This window comes from Macaca nemestrina, chromosome 20 (assembly GCF_043159975.1).
Source record: "Macaca nemestrina isolate mMacNem1 chromosome 20, mMacNem.hap1, whole genome shotgun sequence".
In the NCBI taxonomy this organism is placed as follows: Eukaryota; Metazoa; Chordata; class Mammalia; order Primates; family Cercopithecidae; genus Macaca; species Macaca nemestrina.
Genome location: NC_092144.1, coordinates 46854970 through 46878421, shown reverse-complemented (window position 1 = coordinate 46878421; position 23452 = coordinate 46854970). Strand labels below are relative to the sequence as shown.

Genomic DNA, 23452 nt, shown 5'->3' with positions numbered 1-23452 from the left:
GTGAAACCCCGTCTCTACTAAAAAATACAAAAAACTAGCCGGGCGAGGTGGCGGGCGCCTGTAGTCCCAGCTACTCGGGAGGCTGAGACAGGAGAATGGCGTAAACCCGGGAGGCGGAGCTTGCAGTGAGCCGAGATCGCGCCACTGCACTCCAGCCTGGGTGACAGAGCCAGACTCCGTCTCGAAAAAAAAAAAAAAAAAAAAAAAGTAGTAAATCCCCGAAGCAGGGAGGGAGGGCAAGATGGTTTACATCTCAAATGCACAAGTGTTGGACAGCTGGAGTCAGTTTCCATGGAGATTATCTTTGATAACAGATTACTTCTGGGGAATAGCTGAGTTTGTGGTTTTGTTTTTCAAAACTGCTTCAGCAAGATTTGAAAAAAAGAAGCAGCTATGGAAACTCATGTGATTCCAGATATGATGGTAATGGAAGAGGGCCACTGGGAAACCCTCCCGGAAGAATGGGTCCAATCAATCATCTGGGTGGCCCCAGTCCTCCAATGGCTGGTGGATGAGGAAGGTAAGCGTCTGCTCTAAGAAGCAACTGGACATGCGCATTCATAGCAGAAGGAAACCATCAAGAAGTGGAGTACTGACCATGCTGGAGCAGTAGATGAAAGTGTCTGTCTAAACAAGGACTGCTCTGTGTCCTCACAGATGAATGAGGTCATGCTGGGAATTCCCTCTGCAGGGAACTGGCCTGACTGACGTGCAGTTCCACAAATGCACGTTTGTCTCATTATCTTTTTAGTACAGTTTATTAAAGTATTAATATAGTTTTGTTGTTGTTGTTGTGGTTTTGAGACAGTCTCACTCTGTCGCCTAGGCGAGTGCAGTGGTGCAATCTCGGCTCATCGCAACCTCTGCCTCCCGGATTCAAGCGATTCTCCTGCCTCAGCCTCCCGAGTAGCTGGGACTACAGGCACACGCCACCACGCCCAGCTAATTTTTTGTATTTTAGTGGAGATGGGGTTTCACCGTGTTGCCCAGGCTGGTCCCGAACTCCTGAGCTCAGGCAATCCGCCCGCCTTGGTCTCCCAAAGTGCTAGGATTACAGGCGTGAGCCATCGCACTCGGCCTCCTCATCTTTAAATTTACAAAAAGATTGAATGCGAAGAAAATAAATAAAAGCCTGTGTATTTAGCAATAAAAATAAATAAAAATGTAATAAAATGGCAGCGTTAAATCTAACAGTGGCTATATTAAATGTAAATAAATTAAATACTCCAGTTAAAAGAGGCAGACGTTCGGGGTGTATTTAAAAGCCACCGTCACAAATGGTCTTCCCACTGCCCTGTTCGCATGCTCAGCCCCTAACAGCACTGACTTTGGGACTACTCACCTCGGGCAGCCCTGAGCCTCCCAGGGCCGAGCACCGCTCTTTGAGCAGCTACCATACTGCGTCCTTCGGCCGCGAAGCGGCTGCGTTCCTGCGCGAAGCATGTCGGCCGCGAACGCCTCTGGGAAATGTATTCCGGGCTACGAGTCCAGAAACATGGCGGAACCGGTTGCGGGAAGGTTGCTTGAATCCTCTCAGCTGTCCCGCTGACCTAGTTGCTGGCACAAGCTGCGCCCGGAGACGTGGGAGCGTTCTCTTGTTTTCCGAGTGCACAGACTCATCGGGTCACAATTTATGCTATTGTGACGCAGTGAGTTCAGCCACTGATTCCTAACGGTTTAGAGTGGGGAGGTTATGCTTGGGCGTCCTGGACGCTGGCCCGCCTGGTGGCTGTAGAGGACGCGACGGATCCCGGGATGGGGCTGGAGGTTTGTAAGAGTCCATCCGAGGGGATTCTGGCTGCGAATGTGACAGAGTATGGGAAAGCCGCATGGAGGATCTGATTGTAGTGCGAGCGAGAGTGAGTGCCCGCAAGGGATCGTCACCTGAGTGGGAGTCTCGGATTCACCGCCTCTTACCTTTCCTTCTTCTGCTGTAAAATGGTGAAAATAAGGGTGCTTCTTCCAGAACGTCAGTTTACTCGAAAATCTGGAAAAGAAAAAGCTAAATAATTGATCTGATAAATATTATAAAACAGGATTTCTGTATAAAATATAAATTTATTATTGTATAGTATACCAAATCAGTGTGACTTTTAAATACAGGAAGAAATATTTTAAAGGATCTTATTTTGTGGGACTGCTGCTTTTCCGTCAGACCCTGAGTAGAGTAGGCATTTATTCTGTTGCTTAGGGAACACAACAGATTTGAGAAGCCTCGGATTAAGGAATAATTTATGAAGGCCTGTTGACTACCCTGGAGAGATCATAGTTTGGGGTTCAAGATTCCAGGGGAGGCGCTATAACTCCACTTTCTGAAGAGCAAACCTTGGCTCAGAGAGGTCCTGGAGCCTTTTAAGGCACATGAATGAAGAAGAATTTTTCTAATTCTTTACATTTGGGAGGCACAAATTTTTTTGTGAGGTCACATCTATGGTTATATCAGGGATTCTAGTCTTTGATTTGAGAACAGTGGAACTAAATCTTTTTAGGTCATGGATGTATACAAAAATGCTCTTATTAGGTAGGATATTTAAGGGCTCAGAGTTATCTCCCAGGAGCCAGTTAAGGGCCAGTTCTTTCTTTGGAACGTACAGGATTTGAGCAGTCCAGGTGTACTGAGTTACCTGTCCACTCACCCAGGCCTTGGCTTAGGCTCTTTTATAGCAAAACTGTCTGAGCATCTGCATTCGATATGACATTTATATGACAGAAACAGCAATAGTATCAGGATGCAGATGGCTATAATTTCAAGGAGCCTGTATGGAGTAGCAGTGGGATTTAAAGAAACAACTAACCTATCTGATAAAGGCATTACATGCATTCTCATATTTTTGTATTAATTTGATTACTCATTTCCCTCCTTGAATCTACTGTTATGTGCCACATGATAAAGTTGTACAGAACTATTGAGCGTAGAAATTAGCTGATGGTTAGCTAAATTCTCCCTCAAGCCAGTCTTTTTCACTGTTACTTCATTAGCCAGGTATGGTGGTATATGTCTCTAGTCCCAGCTACTTGGGAGGCTGAGGTGGGAGAATCTGTGAGCCCAGGAGGTCAAATCCAGCCTGGACAACATATCAAGACCCCATCTCTAAAAATAAATAAATAACATTTTGAGAAAGATTGAAAGGTAAAGTTTCAGTTTCTTGTTTAGGGATCATTCCTGCTTCTGTCACTTGGAGTTACAGTCATGGTCTCAGGACCACTGCATCAGGTAGGAAAAAAGAAAGTTGAGGTTATTTGGAGAAGATCTGTGTAACTGTGCCAGCATTCTGCCACACACCCTCTCCTCCTAATCGCCCAGGACAGTAGAGGAATCTATCTAGTGGAGACTATCCTTGGCTTTCCCCATCTTGAGAGTAAGCACACCCTCATGAAGGAGTGCAAACCAGACCATACTTTACTTTCCCTTACTTTAGCCAACAACTCTATCGCTCTCCTATTCTAATTGTCTACTACTTTGAGGATGATCTGCAGCATGGTATGTCCAATTGATGTGAGAACTCTGGACATTGTTGGACACTGTGGGGTGTAAAGTGTTTCCCTTGGTCTGAAGAAATATAACACAGTAATGCCAATTGGCACGTTTCTATTCAAGGTGTTTTATAGTATTTTGAGCCTTTACATCTACCACAGGTATGCAAAAGCCCAATCCAGGGCTATCCACTGCCAGGGTCCTTTTGTAGGCTCCCAGGGCTACCAGTGGCCCTCGGATAGAGTCTACATGCTATGCTGCCTCTCTGTGTGGGCCTTCCCTGCTGGAAATCAGTCCTAATTTGTTCGTCAGGGTCTGATGTTATCATTATCATCAATGTAGTATATTGTTACACTTAGGACCAGCCTCAAGTCCACGCTTTCCTAATCAAATTGTAATATTAAGCTAGTAAATTCAAATAACCTGTGAGAATACAGTAGATATAAATTGAGATCTTCCTCGCATGAAGGCAAACTATGGTTGTCTCTTTCCCAAGATTGGGATAATGAAAAAGGCATTTGCAAAATCAGTCAGAGTACTGGTGTCCTTTAATTCAGTGGTACTACTTCATTTAAGCCTCGACAATCTATTGTTAGTCTCTCCCTTTGGCACAGATCTAACAGGGCTATTGTATAGAGAATTTGTTGGTACCAGCACTCTAGCTTCTAACATGTTATTAATAAAGTGATAATCTCTTGTATCTACCAGGTATTCTATACAGTTTCAAATTAACAACCTATGTTGGCCGGGTGTGGTGGCTCACGCCTGTAAACCCAGCACTTTGAGAGGCCAAAACGGGTGGATCACCTGAGGTCAGGAGTTCAAGAGCAGCCTGGCCAAGATGGTGAAACCCCATCTCTACTAAAAATACAAAAATTAGCCAGGCGTGGTGGCGCACGTCTGTAATCCCAGCTACTTGGGAGACTGAGGCACAAGAATTGCTGGAACCCGGGAGGCAGAGGTTGCAGTGAACTGAGATTGTACCACTGCACTCCAGCCCGCATGACAAAGCAAGACTCCATCTCAAAAAAAAAAAAAAAAAAAAAAATTAACAACCTGTGTGGGCTTCAGCAATTCTATAGATTCCTGTTTGGCCTGTCTTATAACATTGATTGAAGGACAAACTTACATGCCTTTAGTTTTAAAATACTAGGTAGGGGAAGTGTTCCTCAGTCATACATAATACCTTTCCCCATTACGTATTCAGGCAAGGAGATGCAACCACTTCACGTAAGGTCCATTCAGACCTTCTAGTTTTCATTTAAACTTTCACCTTAATAACAGTCAACCACTGCATCCCCGTATCTTCCCAATCTAACTGTAGTCCCTATTAGGGTGTCACCAACAGATTTTGGAATCACAGTGCATTGGGCTCCATGTCAAGGAGTCCTAGAAATGTTCCTTTTCCACCCCGGTCTTAACTCACACACATGCATATAGCCTTGGTCCCAGCGTGGTTGGTCATCCTGATTAATTTGTCAGGCTGTTGCCTTAGTGATTCAAGATCAGGTTTCTCAGTGTCATCTTTGCATTTCAGCCTTTTAAGTTCCTTCAAATTAGGAGAAATAAAACATATTTGTTTAGAGCCCTTTGGTGTCAGGTGATCAGCAAGGGCTCCCGTTGATCCACCCAACATCTAATAGTGGTGTTAAGACTGTTCTTTTTTTTTTAGATGGAATCTTGTCCTGTCACCCAGGCTGGGGTGCAGTGGCACAATCTCTGCTCTCTGCAACCTTTGCCTTCTGGGCTCAAGTGATTCTCCTGCCTCAGCCTCCCGAGTAGCTGGGATTACAGGTGCCCACCACCATGCCTGGCTAATTTCTGCATCTTTAATATAGACAGGGTTTCACCATGTTGGCCAGGCTGGTTTCGAACTCCTGACCTCAAGTGATCCAACCACCTCTGTCTCCTGAAGTGCTGGGATTATAGGTGTGAGCCACCGTGCCCAGCTGAGATGGAGTCTTGCTCTGTTGCCCAGTCTGGAGTGCAGTGGCTAGATCTTGGCTCACTGCAACCTCCACCTCCTGGGTTCAAGTGATTCTCCTGCCTCAGCCTCCTGAGTAGTTGGGATTACAGGCGCTTACCAGCACGCCTGGCTATTTTTTTTTTTTTTTTGTATTTTATTAGAGACAGGGTTTCACCATATTGGCCAGGCTGATCTCGAACTCCTGACCGCAAGCAATCCACCTGCCTCGGCCTTCCAAAGTGCTGGGATTACAGTCATGAGCCACTGCGCTCAACCAATCCCATTTCTTAAGAACCATTTTAAGGTTTACTCACTACTTATGATGAGAGTCCCTTGATATCTCCTTCATCTTCCCCATTGTCTTGTGAATTACTCTCATTTTCTTAGCTTCTATAATGCCCATAAGGGGGAAGCTGAGACAACAAATCTGATATGGCTTCTTGGACCATTGCTTGATTTTGCAGTAGTAAAGTTGACAGGGAGTGCCCATGCAGAAGGAGTCCCCTTAATCATGGTATTTGCCTCAAACTGGGGTAACTGCACAAACATCTGATCATCATGAAGCCAACTTGATATATCCTGAATATGCAGCATATCAGCTGCTTCATCTGGGGAGCGCCACTTGGCATTTAAAGAAGGACAGTTCTCCATCTCAGGGTAAATTAATGTTATGGTAGGTTTTTTTTGCTTTTGTTTTTGTTTTGAGATGAATCTCACTCTGTCACCCAGACTGGAGTGCAGTGGCTTGATCTTGGCTCTCTGCAACCTCTGCCTCCCAGGTTCAAGCGATTATCATGTACCAGCCTCCCAAGTAGCTGGGATTACAAGTGCCCACCACCACACCTGGCTAACTTTTGTATTTTTAGTAGAGACGGGTTTTTGCCATGTTGGCCAGGCTGGTCTCAAACTCCTGACCTCAAGTGATCCACCTGCCTCAGCCTCCCAAAGTGCTGGGTTACAGGCATGAACCACCGCACCTGGCCGTTATGGCAGCTTTGATCTAGTCGACTAGGATAACTGTCCCCTCAACAACAATCTGCATTGTATCTGCATCATATATAGCCATCTGTGATTGTTCAGTAGTAAGCCATGGGTCTGCCTCAAAGCAAACATACTTCTCCCTTCTGCAGTATTCAAAACTGAGGAAATTGCTCGTAAGTTAGTCAGTCTCACAGTTCACTTTAGTAAAGGTTCTTCAGAAAGCTGATGATACCAGTCTACAAAACGAGACCAGTCTTTCACACTGTACCCCTCGTTTCAATAGTTTCTTGGTTTCACCATCTTCTCTGCCGCCTGCACTACCTTTTAGTGATCAACGGTTGTGGAGTACTGTCTGTTGTTCCAGCACACATGTTCCCTTTGGTAACAGCTGTGACGCTAGAGGCCATAGCTCAGGCCAGCCAATGTCTGACCTTGGTGCAATGCCAGGCCCCACTCTGACTCTCCTTTACTTTAATTTGAGCTATTGCATGTGACACACAAGGGATTCTATTTTCAGCTTGTTTCTCATTATTTTGCCTTATTTTCCTTATGTATCTAATAAGCCAACCCTTTGGAGGTCGGGTCTATCATTTCTAAGTTCCACTGGTGCTGGGCACAGTTGTACATGCCTATAGTCCCAGCTACTCGGGAGGCTGAGGCAGGAAGATCGCTTGAGCCCAGGAGTTTGAGACCAGCCTGAGCAATATAGCGAACCCCTGTCTCCAAACAAACAATAACCAAATAAATCAATTCGATTGATGAATTTTACTTCTAGTAAGTGATTGCAGTGCAGCTGCTGTCTCATACCAAGGGTAACTCCATAACCATCCAAGTATCAAAGGTTCATCAATCCCACTCCCACATAGTTCTTTTTTTTTTTTTTTTTTTTTACCCCAAACAATGTTTTTGCTATGTTTCAGTGAGTCAGGATCTTTCTAGTAAATCCCACTTCGGATCTGAGGGTCTTCAAGACTGCCGTGAGACTCAATGATTCCTTGATTGGACTCACAGGGTTCAGAAAAGCTGTTATACCGACAGTTGGAGTTTATTAAATTAAAAGGATGCAGATGAAAATCATGAAAGGGAAAGGTGCAACAGTTGAGGAGAAACGAGTCATAAAATTCCAGGTGTCCTATCAGAGTAGAGTTGATGGAGATGCCCTTAATTCTTCTAGCCATGGTATGTGACAATATGTGTGAAAGTTTGCCAGCCAGCGAAACGAAACTTACCCAAACCTTGGTGTCCAGGGTTTTTTTGTTTGTTTGTTTGTTTGTTTTTTGAGATGGAGTCTCACTCTGTCACCTAGTCTGGAGTACAATGGCGCGATTTCGGCTCACTGCAACCTCTGCCTCCCAGGTTCAAGTGATTCTCCTGCCTTAGCCTCCCGAGTCGCTGGGATTACAGGTGCCTGCCACCATGCCCAGTTAATTTTTGTATTTTTAGTAGAGACAGGGTTTCACCAGGTTGGCCGGGCTAGTCTTGAACTCCTGACCTCAGGTGATCCACCCACCTCAGCCTCCCAAAGTGCTGGGATTACAGGCATGAGTCACCACACCCAGGTGGTGTCCAGGGTTTTTATTGGAGATACTTAGAGTGTCTACCTGGACAACGTTAGTACTTAGTCTCCAGGTCCCCAGAAGTCAACCTGATAGAGCCCAAGGTCTTAGCACACAAAAACACTCTCATCAGACAGGGTGTTCAAGGACACAGAGATGATTTTCCAGCAGCCCATCAAAGGCCAGTTCTTTTTTTGGAATGTGCAGAGTTTGAACTCAAAGCTTTAAGCCTGCTGAGTTAACCCTTAACTGCACAGAGGCACGTGGTGTTTCATGTATTTGTAGAGCTATTGAGTTTTTTTTTTTTTTTTTTTTAATCTTTTCTATTTTTTGAGATGGAGTTTTGCTCTCGTCACCCAGGCTGGAGTGCAGTGGTGCAATCTCGGCTCACAGCAACCTCTACCTCCCGGGTTCCAGCAATTCTCCTGCCTCAGCCTCCCGAGTAGCTGGGATTACAGGCAAGTGCCACTACGCCCAGCTAATTTTTGTATTTTTAGTAGAGATAGGGTTTCACCATGTTGGCCAGGCTAGTGTGGATCTCTTGGCCTCAGGTGATCTGCCCACTTCGGCCTCCCATGGTGCTGGGATTACAGGCAAGAGCCACTGTGCCCGGCCCAGTTTCAATTTACGTTGTTTACACTGTTTGCTTCTCAACATGTTCTGATTAATAGAAATGTCCCACAGTGGCAGGATGTTGTATCCGCCTCACAGCACAGGACTGCTTACCAATATGTGTGTATTCATTTCCTTATTGCCCCTTCCTGTGTTATAAGTTTCCAATTTCAACCTATTGCTTACTATAGAATGCCTTCCAGAAAAATCCTTTTTTATATCCTTATCATTCACCTAAAATATATTTTCTTTACTATTACATATGTTAAATGGGACTTTTCCTTTAAGGAGTTGGTGACATTCAGGGGTGTGGCTATAGATTTCTCTAAGGGAGAGTGGGAATGCCTGGGCCCTGCTTAGAGAGACTTGTGCAGAGATGTGATGTTGGAGAACTACAGCAACTTTGTGTCACTGGGTAAGGTCACCTGTTCCCTGTAATTCAGAAAATGTTCTCTCCATTGGCAATTCTGGGGCTGCATTAAATATCCAAATTCCGTTCCATGTTCCAAAAATTGGTTTCAGTTTTGTTGTCTTGGAATAGATTGCTTCTGTCAGGCACCTTCATATTTCCTGTTCTTCACTGACCTTCACTCTTTCTCCTTATGTAACTGCCTTTCTTCTTGATTTTTAAGGAGCTAGATGATGGTCAAGGGACATTTATATAACAGCCTTTAGGATTTAAGACATGATGGTTCATCTAAAATTTAGGAAAACACATTCCCTGTCATTTTTATGTTTGAAAGCTACATTCTAGGAATTTGACATTTCACAGGAAGATACATTGATTCTGTCTTGTGCCTGCTTGTTTTTCTTACCCAGGTAAGTAGAGATAGAGCCCATGTAGATTTAAATTTAACTAAGACCTTCCCCCCTCATTTGTCTCTTTGTTGCTTGTGCTCCTTAGGTCAGCTTAATGTGAATGAATTCTGACGTCTTCATCATTCTTTCACCCAAAAGCTTTTCTAGGGCCCATTTTTAAATTTTGTTTTATGTATTATTATATATTTTTTTGAGTCAGGGTCTCTGTTACTCAGGCTAGAGTACAGTGGCATGATCGTGGCTCACTGCAGCCTCAAACTCCTGGGCTCAAGTGATCCCCTCACCTCTGCCTCCCAAGTAGGTGGGACTACAAATGTGCCACTGTGACCAGCTAATTTTTTAAAATTTGTGTAGAGATACGGTCTTGCTATGTTGCCTAGGCTTATTTTGAACTCCTGGCCTCAAGTGATCCTCCTGCCTTCGCCTCCTAAAGTGCTGGGATTACAGGCGTGAGCCAGTATGCCCAGCCAAAACTTTCTTTTCTTTTTTTGAGACAGAGTCTCGTTCTGTTGCCCAGGCTGGAGTGCAGTGGCGCAATCTTACGATTACACTAAAGTTATGTATTTTTGGCAAGAATACTACAGAAGTGATGCCTTTTTCAGTGCATTGCATCAGGACATAAATAATGGCCAATCAAAAACAATATCTTGTTTTGATGCTTGAAATGGTATCCTCTAGGGTTCTGCATAGTAAAGCTACTATTTTTACCTTTGCAATCAGTAAGTAACTTGTAAGGAAATTTGAGATTCTACAAATACCCTCTTGCTCATGACATTTTTATCACTTTAGTTTCATCAATGATTCCTGCAGAGAACAGTTATGGTTATTACTTTTTTGAGACAGGGTGTTGCTCTGTGGCTCAGGCCGGAATGCAGTGGCATGATGATTGCTCACTACAGCCTTGACCTCCTGGGCTCAAGCAGTCTTCCTGCCTCAGACTCCCAAGTAGCTGGGACCACTGGTATGTGCCACCACACCTGGCTCTGACAGCAGTTGTTTACTCTGGTGTTTGCCAGATTATGATTTTCTGTTTCCATCAGTCTTCAGAGGAACTTGAATTTGCTTTAGGTTAAACCATTCTAAAAAGAAACATTTTTTGGTTTATTTATTTTTAATATCCTATTTCTTTGAGCAGGAGTTGCCATTTCTAAGCCATCAGTGATTTCCCTATTGCAACAAGGGAAAGAACCCTGGATGGCTGGGAAAACAGGATGGTATCCAGGTGGGTAAGGGTGTTGGGGTACTCCCAGCAGAAGTACATTTTAGGGAAGCCCAAACTGGTCAGAGTGGTGATGTCTTTTGTTTAAGATATTGTGTGGAAACCTTCCCTCAGAGGCCCAAGGTCTTGGGAGAAAAAGTTTGACAAATGGGAAGTATTTCAAATATTTACAAAGAACTTTTTTTCTTTTTTTTGGTAGCAGATGTATTGAGGCATAATTGACATATAATGAACCAGCTATGCTATAAAGTATATGGTTTGACAAATTTTGATGTGTCAAATGGTATACTTTATATGTATACATGTTTGCTCATGAAACCACCATAATTAAGTTACAAAACCTATTAATCACTCCCATTGCTTCTGATCTAAGGAAAAAAGACTTCAATATTTTATTATTATTATTATTATTATGAAACAGAGTCTCACCCTCTTTATTATTATTATTATTATTATTATTATTATGAAACAGAGTCTCACCCTCTAGTGCAGGCTGGAGTGCCGTGGCATGATCTTCGCTCACTGCAACCTCCACCTCCTGGGTTTAAGTGATTCTCCTGCCTCAGCCTCCCGAGTAGCTGGGATTACAGGCACATACCACCACATCCAGCTAATTTTTATATTTTTAGTAGAGACGGGGTTTTACCATATTGGCCAGGCTGGTCTCAAACTCATGACCTCGTGATCCACCTGCCTCGGCCTCCCAAAGTGCTGGGATTACAGGCATGAGTCACCTCCCTGGCCTACTTTGCTCTTATCTACTGTCTTGCAGTAAAACCTTAGGTTGTTTATTTTATACCTTTTTCTTTTCTAATATAAGCATTTAAAGCTATAGGTTTCACTGTAAATGTTACCTTAGCTATATAACATACATTTTGCTGTGCTATACTTTTATATTGTTAATTTCTAAGTATTTTCTAATTTCCAGGTGTATTGTTTAGTTTTCAAGTATTGGGGGACAGGTTCCAGATATTTTAATAATTTCTTTTTTTTTTTTTTTTTTTTTTTGAGACAGAGTCTCGCTCTGCTGCCCAGGCTGGAGTGCAGTGGCGTGATCTAGGCTCACTGCAAGCTCCGCCTCCCGGGTTCACGCCATTCTCCTGCCTCAGCCTCCCGAGTAGCTGGGACTACAGGCGCCCACCACCTCGCCCGGCTAGTTTTTTTGTATTTTTTAGTAGAGACGGGGTTTCACCGTGTCAGCCAGGATGGTCTCGATCTCCTGACCTCGTGATCTGCCCATCTCGGCCTCCCAAAGTGCTGGGATTACAGGCTTGAGCCACCGCGCCTGGCCAATAATTTCAAACTGAGTTCCATTGTGATCAAAGAAAATACTCTGTGTGACACTGATCCTTTTTAGTGTATTGAGACTTGTTTAGTGGCCCAGCATATGGTCTATTTTGAATGCGTATAGGTATTTGAAGAGAATGTACGTTCTGCAGTTTTTGATATTATGTTTTGTATATATCAGCTAGTTGAAGGTGGTGGACAGTGTTACTTATATCCTCTATTACTTTACTCATTTTCTGGGGGAGGGGGATGTTCCAGTTGTTCCTATCAGTTATTGAGAGATGGTTGCAAAATCTCCAACTATGATTGTAGAATTATCTATTTCCTACTTTACTTTTGTCAATTTTTGCTTCACATATTTTCAGGCTGTGTTATTCTGCACCTACACATTTCTGATTGCCAAGTCTTCCTGATGAGTTATTATAACTCTTTTATCATTATGAGAAAATTATCTTTGATAATATAGAGTAACTGGAAGTCTGTTTTATCTGATATTAATATAGCCATTCCAACAATTTTTTTCTGCAAATTAAATGCCAAGATTTGAAAGTTATCTAAGCCATTTCTTGCTTAAGGGCATTATTATCTGTTTGACTGCTTCTATGAAGTTTTATTTCTCATAAAAGAGGAAAACATGATGTTTATTTTCTTTCAGATATGCTGTCTAGGTATGACACCAAGGAGTTACCTCTTAAGAATGGCACTTTTGAAAAAGAATCGTTAAAATGGAAAATAATAGAAAGAGTCAGAAGTTCTTGCCTCAAGGAATCTTGTTTTGGAAATGATTGGAAATGCAAAGGACTCTTTAAGAGACAACAGGAAACTAAAGAGGAATATTTCAGGCATGTAACTGTGCCATTTGAAAAAATATTATCTGAATTCATCCAGCCTACATCTTTTCTTCTAAATCAAATAATTCATACTGGAAAGAAACTCTATGAACATAAAAAATGTGAAAATCTTACTCAACAGGGAAGAATTTGTATCATTGACAAGCTTGATGAAATGTGTGGCAATGCGTCTGTATTTTACACAAATCATATGAAACATCAAATTTTACTGCAAAGAAATGCAATGTATTTAAAGAATGTGGCAAAGACTGCTTGTAACTTTCAACTAACTCAATATCAAATAAGTCATTGCTAATCAGAAACCCTATGAATGTCAGATATGTGGAAAGCCCATAAGAAAGCGTGCCCACCTTACCCAACATAATCAAATTCACACTGGTGAGAAACCATATGAATGCAAAGAATGTGGGAAAGCGTTTATGTTGTTCAACATTGATTCAACATAAGAGAACTCATACTAATGAGAAACCCTATGAATGTCTGGAATGTAGAAAGATGTTTAGGTGGAATGCACATCTTATGCGACATCAAAGAATTCATACTGGTGAGAGACCTTATACACGTAAGCAATGTTGGAAGGCCTTTGCTTCTGTTTCTGATTTTAATAGACATCAGAAAATTCACACTGGTGAGAGACTTTACAAATGTAAAGAATGTGGGAAGGCATTTAACAATTGCTTAACTTTTATTCAGCATCAGAGAATTCACACTGGTGAGAAGCCCTTTGAATGTAAGGACTGTGGCATTCAATAATTGCTCAACACTTACTCAACGTCAGAGAACTCATACTAATAAGAAATCTTATGAATGTCAGGAATGTAAAAAGGCTTTTAGGCAAAGTGCACATCTTACTCAACATCAAAGAACTCATACTGGTGAGAAACCATATGAGTGTGAGGAACGTGGGAAGGCTTTCACTTGTGCTTCTGACTTTAACAGACATCAGAGAATTCACACTGTTGAAAAACCCTATGAATGTAAAGAATGTGGTAAAGCCTTTAATAATTGCTCAGCTCTTATTCAACACCAGAGAATTCACACTGGTGAGAAGCCTTATGAATGTAAGCAGTGTGGGAAAGCTTTTATATCCTGTTCAACACTTGTTCAACATCAGAGAACACATACTAATGAAAAACCTTATAAATGTCAGGAATGCAAGGCCTTCAAGCAGAGTGCACATCTAATGAGACACCAGAGAATTCAGTGGGGAGAAACCCTATGAATGTAATGAATGTGGGAATGCCTTCATTTGTTTTTCTGATTTTAATAGACATCAGAGAATTCACAAAGGAGAGAAACCCTATCAGTGTAAAGAATGTAGGAAGGTTTTTAATAATTATCTAACTCTTACTTAACATCAAAGAATTCATACCAGTGTGAAGCCCTATGAAGGTAAGGAATGTTGAAAGACCTTTACTTGGCTTTCAAACTTGAATAAACATCAGAGGCCAGGCGCGGTGGCTCACACCTGTAATCCCAGCACTTTGGGAGGTCGAGGTGGGCAGATCACGAGGTCAGGAGATCGAGACCCTCCTGGCTAACATGATGAAAACCACTCTCTACTAAAAATACACAAAATTAGCCGGGCGTGGTGGCAGGTGCCTGTAGTCCCAGCTACCCGGGAGGCTGAGGCAGGAGAATGGCATGAACTCAGGAGGCGGAGCTTGCAGTGAGCTGAGATTGTGCCACTGCACTCCAGCCTGGGCGACAGAGTGAGACTCCATCTCAAAAAAAATTTTAAAAAAATACACATCAGAGAATTCACACTGGTGACAAACCCTTTGAATGTAAAGATTGTAAGAAAGCTTTTCTTTGTTATTCAACATTTATTCAACACTGTAGAACTCATACTAATGAGAAACCCTATGAATGTCAGGAATGCAGCAAGGCCTTTAGGCAGAGAACACATCTTACTCAACATCAAAGAATTCATACTGGTGAAAAACCGTATGAGTGTAAGGAATGTGGGAAGGCCTTTGTTTGTGTTTCCTACTTTAATAGACATCAGAGAATTCACACTGGAGAGAAGCCATACCAGTGTAAAGAATGTATAAAATTCTTTATTGATTGTTCAACTCTTATTCAACACCAGAGAATTCACACTGGTGAGAAACCCTTTGAATGTAGGAATGTAGGAAGGCCTTTAGGCAGAGGGCGCATCTTACTCAACATCAAAGAAGTCATACTGGTGAGAAACCCTATGAATGTAACGAATGTGAGAAGGCCTTTTCTTGTCTTTCACAGCTGAAAAAGCACCAGAGAATACATACATGAAGGGATAAATCTTATGTATTTGAATAGCATCTTTTTATTTAACAATTCTTACCTAACATCACCAAATTCACATTGCGAGAAACTTCAGAAGTATAAGAAATGTGGGAAGCACTTTTACCTGTCCCTCAGCTAGGCTTTTTCATAATGGAATTTGTACTGGTGAGAAGCCTTATGAAAGCCAGATATGTGTAAAGATCTACTCTCACAATATACTCAACATTATATAATATATAGTGTGACTCTATAGGAAACGCTTGATTTTAAAATTATCAATTATGGAATAGCAAACAATCTGTAAGTGAAGAAAATCCAGTGACTGTGTAAAGTTTTTGCCTCATAATTCATAATTTATTAAGCATCAAATTTATATGGGAAAAATGGAGTATCAATTACTAATAAAAACATTACCACTAAAATTATTTTTGACTTATCATAGAGAATAGCATATAAAGAATAATCATGTTGACTTTGTGAATGTAGAAAAGTGTTTATCTATAATATGAATCTTTTTCAGCATCATTATACTTTCACCAGTTTCCACGTCTGTTTTATTACCAAGTAATTTAAACTTTGTATACTTCAGATTACAAATTTCTTACATTGTGATAAGGTTATTGTGAAGATTAAATGAGTTTATCCAAAGACTTCTGGAACAGTTATTGGTAAATAGAAACTAGTCAGTAAATATTGGCTGTCATGATTATCACCTTCATTACTACTCTTAGAATATTTATATAAGAACATTTAATTATGCAGATTTTATTAATATAATGAAATCCACCATCACAATTTCTCTGATTGCAAATCTATGATAATTTATTCTGGAATGAAAATTATTAGAATATAGTGAGTATGAGGAAACATTCATTTAAATTTATTTTAGTTGAATCAGAAAATTCACTCTGGAAACACTGAATGGATGTATTAAGTAAATTTTTTAGATTAAAGTTGATATGAGAAGTGATATATCTGAAGCAAGTTTCAAAAAGTAGTGTACATTTTCTGACAATAACTCAAGACAGGTGGGTGTGGTGGCTCATGCCTCTAATCTTAGCACTTTGGGAGGCTGAGGCAGGTGGATCACTTCAGGTCAGGAGTTTGAGACCAGGCTGGCCAACAAGGCAAAACCCCATCTCTACTAAAAATACAAAAATTAGGCAGGTATGGTGGTGTGCACTTGTAGTCCCAGCTACTCGGGAGGCTGAGGCAGGAGAACTGCTTTAGCCTGGGAGATGGAGGTAGCAGTGAGCCGAGATCTCACCACTGCACTCCAGCCTGGGTGACAGAGTGAGACTTTATCTGAAAAAAACAAATAAGACAAGTAGATACGGAAGACGAATTTTTAAAATTTGCAGTTTATAAACACCACCATATATAGTTCTTGGATTAAGTGAAAAATGCTATCTGAAATAATAGGCTATTTAGATATGAAAGACAGTGTTGCATAATAAAACCTGAGGTATGTGGCTCATTTGAATAAACATTCAAGCAGAAAAGTAACAAACCCAAAATTAACACTGGAAACGTATTACATAAATCAATTTGTTTATTCAATGAATTTGAATGAATTACTTAAAAAGAAAAATTAATGAGCTAAACAGAAAGTGGACTTTATCTAAAAGTGGTTTGAAACAACTTGTAATATAGACTAGATTTGCCAGTTATGATTGAGATAAATAAGAGAAATGACATAAATGCATCAGTGCAATTGGGAACATGGAAATTTTACAGGCATTTTTAATAGTATGAAATGTTTTGTTTAGTATTTCAAGTAAATTTTAAACATCTATGGTAAACTTCATTTTACAGGAATATGTAAATATGTAAATGTTTCTAGTTGGTTCACTGAGGCATAGAAAATTTGAATGAAGCCAAACCTGAAGCTATAGAAAGTCTGAATGAAGCCAAAATGTGAAAACTTTACTCCACAAGGAAGAATCCATGCCAGTGATAAGCTTAATGAAATGTGTGGGAACACCTTTACATTTTGCACAAATCATATGAAACATCAGAGAAATTTCACTGGAAAGAAATGCAGAGAATATAAGGAATGTGGCAGAGACTTTGATCATAACTTTCAGTTAACTCAGTATCAGGTAAGTCATACTAATCAGAAACCCTATGAATGTTAGATATGGGGAAAGACCTTTAGAAAGGCCCTTCAAAAAATTATCCCTTCAAAAACACTGAAAACTTAATCAGAGATAATCACCTTTAAAAACTATTACTTAGGCCATGCATGGTAGCTCACGCCTGTAATCCCAGTGCTTTGGGAGGCCACAGCTGGTGTATTGTTTGAGGGCAGGAGTTTGATACCAGCCTGGGCAAGATAGTGAGACCTCGACTCTATTAAAAAAATTTTTTTGGCCAGGCATAGTGGAGCAGTTCCTCAGTCTTTTTTGTCGTTTATGACGTTGACATTTTTGGAAAATACTGGCCATTTGTTTTATAAAATATCATTCCATTTGAGTTTTTCTAATGTTTCCTATTAGATTCACATTATGTATGCTTTGGCACCCATATACTGTACTACATTATACCATTGTACTATATACACAGTGCTTTTCCATTTTATTTTAGTTTAGTTTTATTTTTCAGATGGAGTTTTGCTCTGTCGCCCAGGCTGGAGTGCAGTGATGCGATCTCGGCTCACTGCAACCTCTGCCTCCCAGTTCAAGCAATGCTCCTGCCCCAGCCTCCAAAGTGGCTGGGACTACAGGTGCACACCACCATGCCCAGCTAATTTTTGTATTTTTAGTAGAGACAGGGTTTCACCATAGTGGCCAGGCTGGTCTCAAACTCCTGACCTCAGGTAATCTGCCTGCCTCGGCTTCCCAAAGTGCTGGGATTACAGGCATGAGCCACCACGCCCCAGCCTTTCCCTTTTTATTAATAGTGCATCATATTAGGGCATCAGTAATCCTAACTTTTATCTCTTGATTAAAGTATTGTTGACCAGGTTTGTCCATTCTAAAATTATATTCCCCTTTTTAATTACTAAGTGTTTTGTGGGAAGATCCTTTTAAGCTATGTAAATTATCAAAACCACTAATTTTTGTATTTTTAGTAGAGCTAGGGTTTCACCATGTTGGCCAGGCTTGTCTCAAACTCCTGACCTCATGATCCGCCCACCTTGTAATCCCAAAGTGCTGGGATTACAGGCATGAGCTACCGCGCTCAGCCCAGATTAGTATCTTCTAATTAAAAACAAGTTTCAACTGTAACAGTCTACTCACTTTTGGAATTACTGGCAAGGTTTATGTCCATCAATGCTTTTATGTAATTTTCATTTAAGTTGCCTATTCAATATTCATTTTTCTTTCCTTGTCTTCTAATTTTAATTGATTACTGGTAATTTTTATAGATAGCTTCACAAAAAGACACAAAAGACATAAAAGTGTATCATAAAATTTTGGGATGCTACCATTGTCCATTTTTGGAAAAGGTAATTTAATCTCATAGAAATAATTGATAAACATTTAATGGTGATTATCTGTTCCTTCCAAATTTGCTTGGTAAACACTATGTCATACTTAATTTTTTTGTTTTGTTTTGTTTTTGAGACGGACTCTTACTCTGTCACCCAGGCTGGAGTGCAGTGGCGCAATCCCAGCTCACTGCAACCTCTGCTCCCCCGGGTTCAAGCAGTTTTCTGCCTCAGCCTCCCCAATAGCTGGGACTACAGGTGCCCACCACCATACCCGGCTAATTTTTGCATTTTTAGTAGAGGCAGGTTTCACCATATTGGCCAGGTTGGTCTCAAACTCCTGACCTTGTGATCTGCCCACCTCAGCCTTGCAAAGTATTGGGATTACAGGTACATGTACATGCAACCATGCCTAATTTTTTTTTTTTTTTTAAGAGACAGAGTCTTGCTGTGTCATCCAGGCTGGAGTGCAGTAGCACAATCTCGGCTCACTGCAACTTCCACCTCCTGGGCTCAAGCAATCCTCCCGCCTCAGCCTCCCAAGTAGCAGAGACCACAGGTGCGTGTCACTATGCCTAGCTGTTTTTGTATTTTTAGTAGAGACAAGGTTTTGCTATGTTGTCCGGGCTCATCTCAAACTTCTGGGCTCAGGCGATCTGCCCACTTCAGCCTCCCAAAGTCGTGGGATTACAGGCATGAGCCACAGGACTAGCCATGCCTGGCTAATTAAAAAAAAAAAAAATTGTAGTGACAGGGTCTAGATATGTTGCCCAGGCTGGTCTCAAACTCCTGGCCTCAAGTTATCATCCTGCTTCAGCTTCCCAAAGCACTGGAATTACAGATATGAGTCCTGTTTCTTGATAGTATTGCTTAATTGTAACAAATGTATCATATTAAGGTAAATGTTACTACTAGGGGAAATTGGGTGTGGGTGTATGAAATTGTCATATCTTTGTATCTTATATAAATCTAAAACCATTGTAAAAACTAGTTCATTTAGAAAAAAAAATCAATGACTTTTTTTTTGGCTTTTGTAACCACAAAATCCAAAGATAAATGGAGCTTCGGGTATGGCATGATCAAGATGTTCACTATGTCATCAGGTTTTAACACTGAACGCTCAGCTCTCCCTTTGCCAGTGTTTTGGCTTTGACTTGAGGCTAATTTCCTCATGACTGCATCAGTTCCAGGCCTCCTATCTGGACATATCCCTTTCAGTACAAGAGGGAGAGCACCTTTGCCTAGCATTCCAAAATAAACCTCTGAGATTCACTTTGACTGGGTCAAGTTAATTGATATGCCCAATCGTAAACTAAGAGCTTCAGCGTGCAAGGAGCCCTCCCTACATGGAGGCACACACAGTCCCACATCTTTTGAGCTCCAGAGGTCAAAGCTCTGAGTGTGACTGGGACCTGCTTCCCTTCTCTCTCATCATCTTGGGTCCAGTTAACCATCACCAACCACCTGGGAAATGGAAAAAATGGGACCTCATGGCCAAAGAGGCTGTTCACTGCTTATGGCACCCCTACAACTGGACCGGAGACTCTTGCCAGGGCTGGCACGTACAAGTACAAGCCACACTTACACTCCATTTATGACTCAATAATGACTTCACTTCGATCTCATAGTGAAATTCCCAACTGCTTCCACAGCACCAAGTCCCCAGCACAGGCAACACCTCCCCTGGAGAAGTCCCAGCCAACAAGCTCTGCCATTCTTCTCCCTGCAATTCTGCCCTGAAAATGTCTGGGCCTCAGTTCTGTGAAATAGGCAGGGCAATTTCTGCCCTACTGTGTAGCCACTTGAGAAATCAAGTCAAAGAATTTACTCACATACTGACATCCTGCAAGGTAAGGCTGTGCCTTTTTTTTTTTTTTTTTTTTTTTTGAGACAGAGGCTTAGTCTGTTGCCAAGGCTGGAGTGCAGTGGCATGATCTTGGCTCACTGCAACCTCCGCCACCTGGGTTCAAACGATTCTCCTGCCTCAGCCTCCTAAGTAGCTGGAATTACAGGCACCTGCCACTATGCCTGGCTAATTTGTGTATTTTTAGTAGAGACGGGTTTCACCATAATGGCCAGGCTAGTCTCAACCTCAGGTGACCTGCCTATTTTGGCCTCCCAAAGTGCTGGGGTTACAGGCGTGAGCTGTAACAAGGTAAGGCTGTACCTTTTATGGGTTGTTAGCAGCTCAATGTCTTGCTATTAAAACAAGAGGTTTACTAGATATATCCAAGCATGAGAAGAGTGGGGCACAGCAACACTCTTGCCCAGACAGCAACACCAGCTGTGTGGGCTCCTTCCCCACAGGGGTCACAGCAGTCCTGGGACGGATCACTGTAGAAGAAACCAGCACTCACAGACCAGGACTCTGTTTATGAGTTCACTCAGAGATCTAACTGCCCCATTTCCTACTCCAAGAGAAGGCTTATCATTGGTCCTGCATCACGTACCTTGCATGGAAATTCTGTCTGTCTTCAAAGGCAACCCTGCAGTAATTGAAGCAAAGCAGATGTCTATTGCATCAGAGTGACCCAGTACCAGGCCACATCCCATTGACTAGCAATGCCCAGCTGACCGTGGGGCTTCTGGAATGGCAAATTCATGGAATAGGACAGTACATCAGATTCCTGTCAAGATCCCTCTCCATATACTTACTAATAATTTTATAGTTGGTGAAAAGGTAAGGCATGTTCATAGTTCTTTTCAAAAGCAAATCAAACTGTTAAAAAGGGTGTCACATTAAAGGTAGGTTTCTCTCCTATTCTGACCAGTCCCTCAGTTCTACCCCAGTCCCAGAAATCCACTTAATCATTTTCTTGCATCTCATTCCAGATATCCCATCCTCACACAAGCACATGTATGCATCTAAGTGTACTTCCTATTTTTGCACTTTTTTTTTTTTACTTAAACAATTGTTATTCAATTCCCGTATTAAACTTTCTTAGAGACTATTTTATTTTTATTTTTCTATTTCCGAGACAGGGTCTCACTCTATTACCCAGTCTGGAGTGCAGTGGCATGACCATAGCTCACTGCAGCCTCAATTTCCTAGGCTCAAGCCATTCTCCCACTTCAGCCTCCTGAGTAGCTGGGACTACAGGTGCATGCCACCATGCCTGGCTAATTTTTAAAATTTTTTGTAGAGATGGGATCTCATGTTACCCAGGCTGGTCTCCAACTCCTGAGCTCAAGCAATCCCCCTGCCTAGGCCTCCCAAAGTGCCAGGATTACAGGTATGAGCCACCACTCGCAGCCTCTTAAGAGACTTTTTTTTTTTTTTTTTTTTTTGAGAATCAGGGTGTCTCTATTACCCAGGCTGGAGTGCAGTGGCGTGATCTCAGCTCACTGGAACCTCTGCCTCCCAGGTTCAAGCAATTCTCCTGCCTCGGCCTCCTAAGTAGCTGGGATTACAGGCGTGTACTACCACATCTGGCTAATTTTTGTGTTTTTAGTAGAGATGGGGTTTCACCATGTTGGCCAGGCTGGTCTCGAACTCCAGACCTCAAGTGATCCACCCAAAGTGTTGGGATTACAAGTGTGAGTCACTGCACCTGGACTCCTTTGACTTTTAAAGGTGTCTCAGTAGGCAATAAATTAAATGGTCAATTAACAGAAGGGTGAGGCTCTGGAGACAACAGCCAGCTATGGAAAGCCATCCAAATAATCTCACCTGCTCTTTTCTCCCTTCCAGTGAGCAGGGAACATCCCAAAGAGGTGAGGGTGAGATAGACTACAGAAGCAGCCCAGACACTATCAGTGAACACCTCCAGTCCCATCTGTCCATCAAGGGGGCAGTGGGCAGCTGTGTCTCTCCTTTAGGAGCCAAGTGGAACAGCGAAGGGTCAGCAGCCAACAGAACCCGGTGGACAATGGGATCTTCTCTATGGTTGCATTCAAGTGCTGGAAACATCATTTCTTTGAAGACATCAAGTGGCCAGACCAATTCTTACATCACCAACCCTGATGAGTCCATCTGGACTTAGTAAGAAAAGACGGATACAGCTGGAGGACCTTGAACTGTGAATCATATACCGAAGTTTCAGCCTCATGCCAGTGGAAATGCTGCAGCCTCAGAGATCTGCAGATCAAAGACTGTGACGCCATCATGCTTATTTAAAGAGGCTGATAAGAGCCTATAAGTTCTCAGGGATAGCCATGCCCAGGCTAACCATGATCTAGATGCCCAGTGGTCCTGTCTCTACTTCGCACTCTCTATCAAGATCATTGTGATGTTTCGGAAGCATAAATATGAACCCAGCCCTCCCGTGTTTAATTCCTGCTCCCCATTACTTACAGAATGAAGTTCAAGTTCCTGTGCTTGGCATTCAGGGTCTTTGAAAATCTAGACTTTGTTTACCCCTGTAGTTCCCCTCCCCACTCCCTAAAGGCACCCCACACTTCAGCCATGCACAGACATTTGCAAGTCCCCAAATGCTGACTGCCAGGTCATACCTCCATGACTCTTGAGTCAACAATCCTTTTTTTTTTTTTTTTTTTTTTTTTGAGATGGAGTCTTGCTCTGTCGCCCAGGTTGGAGTACAGTGTTGCGATCTCGGCTCACTGTAACCTCCACCTCCTGGGTTCAAGCGATTCTCCTGTCTCAGCCTTCTGGGTAGCTGGGATTACAGGCATGTGCCACCATGCCCAGCTAATTTTTGCTTTTTTTTTTTTTTTTGATGGAGTCTCGCTCTGTCGCCAGGCTTAAGTGCAGCGGTGTGATCTCGGCTCACTGCAACCTCTGACTCTCTGGTTGAAGCTATTCTCCTGCCTCAGCCTCCCCAGTAGCTGGGATTACAGACACACGCTACCACGCCCAGCTACTTTTATTTCTAGCAGAGACACGGTTTCACCATGTTGGCCAGGATGGTCTCAGGATCACCTGAGGTCAGGAGTTTGAGACCAGAATGCTTGGAGACATTGAATTTATCCAAGAGTTCATCTAGGAACAAAGGAGAAAAAACAAATCTCATTTGTTAGAATATTCC

At 42.1% G+C, this 23452-nt stretch overlaps 1 protein-coding gene across 1 annotated transcript; it reads left to right on the top strand.

Moving 5' to 3' along the window:
* Positions 1 to 208: 208 nt before the first annotated feature.
* LOC105495422 (selenoprotein K) lies at positions 209 to 22727 on the top strand. The gene is given in 9 exon segments (XM_071087683.1): positions 209 to 360; positions 362 to 1767; positions 12571 to 14158; positions 16850 to 17136; positions 18903 to 19026; positions 19520 to 20317; positions 20775 to 21147; positions 21611 to 21700; positions 22159 to 22727. Coding segments are annotated over 2 exon segments (282 nt in total). The 5' UTR covers positions 209 to 241; the 3' UTR covers positions 525 to 1767; positions 12571 to 14158; positions 16850 to 17136; positions 18903 to 19026; positions 19520 to 20317; positions 20775 to 21147; positions 21611 to 21700; positions 22159 to 22727.
* Positions 22728 to 23452: the final 725 nt, after the last annotated feature.